The following is a 1,084-nucleotide window of genomic DNA, read 5'->3' on the forward strand; positions in this document are numbered from 1 at the left end:
CCAGTTTCACATGGAGAAAAAGCTAAAAAATCATGTCCTGAAATTTGAAAAGAGCAAGAACACTATACTCATCTGATGGTAAAATTATTGTTGTGACTGCCAAGGAGAAACACATTTCTTGCAGGAAAATTTGTGCTGCCCTGGTTGGCCTTGGGCACCTGGCAAACACTGACTGTGCTGTGTTATTGAGACCAGTCAGCCCTGCAGCTGTGCCCATCCTACCCAACCCCTGCTTATTTGCATGTGACTGGGGTGCAACCCACAGCCCTGGACACATTAATACTGTGGTCACACCCTGTGCAGGAATCAGTCCCAGGCAGGACAGAGCATGGACATGAGGGTCCCGACTCAGCTCCTCAGCCTCCTGCTGCTGTGGCTCCCAGGTAAGGAAGGAGCACTTGGGGGAGTTACTCTGCCAGTGTGGTCAGAACCACTTAGACTGCAGGGTAGTTATAACCTGATATCATCATTAAGAGTACGGATGTGTGTTTTCTTGCTTCCATTCTCAGGAGCCAGATGTGATATCCAGATGACGCAGTCTCCATCCTCTCTGTCTGCATCAGTGGGAGACAGAGTCACTATCACTTGCCGGGCCAGTCAGAGCATTAACAGTTGGTTAAACTGGCATCAGCAGAAACCAGGGACAGCTCCTAAACTTCTGATCTATAAGGCGACCAGTTTGCAAACCGGTGTCCCTTCAAGGTTCAGTGGCCAACAATCTGGGACAGATTTCACTCTCACCATCAGCAGCCTACAGCCTGAAGATGTGGGAACTTATTACTGTCAACAGTATGACAGTACCCCTCCCACAGTGTTATAAGCCTGAATATAAATCATGAAGCAGACAGCTGAGAGTAGGCTGCCACAGCTGCTTCTCTTGGGCCTCCATTGGCTAAGAGCATTTCTCAGATACACCCACCCTTCAATGGTGACTGGAGATTTGGTTACAAGTGGCCAGGAAGGCTCCTCTGCACCCCAACTCTCTTTGTTTCTCCTCAGTCTCAGTGGCACATACAACACCTCTCCTGATCTGGCCAAGGGAAGTAATAACAGGAGAGAAGATAGTGGAAATTCAGGATTCTCG

At 48.9% G+C, this 1,084-nt stretch overlaps 1 gene segment (V, D, J or C); it reads left to right on the plus strand.

Moving 5' to 3' along the window:
• Window positions 1-293: 293 nt before the first annotated feature.
• On the plus strand, window positions 294-820 carry LOC109378105 (immunoglobulin kappa variable 1-39-like). The segment is given in 2 exon segments: window positions 294-383; window positions 510-820. Coding segments are annotated over 2 exon segments (366 nt in total).
• The last annotated feature ends 264 nt before the right edge of the window (window positions 821-1,084 follow it).

This window comes from Hipposideros armiger, unplaced genomic scaffold (genome assembly GCF_001890085.2).
Source record: "Hipposideros armiger isolate ML-2016 unplaced genomic scaffold, ASM189008v1 scaffold_1743, whole genome shotgun sequence".
NCBI lineage: Eukaryota > Metazoa > Chordata > Mammalia > Chiroptera > Hipposideridae > Hipposideros > Hipposideros armiger.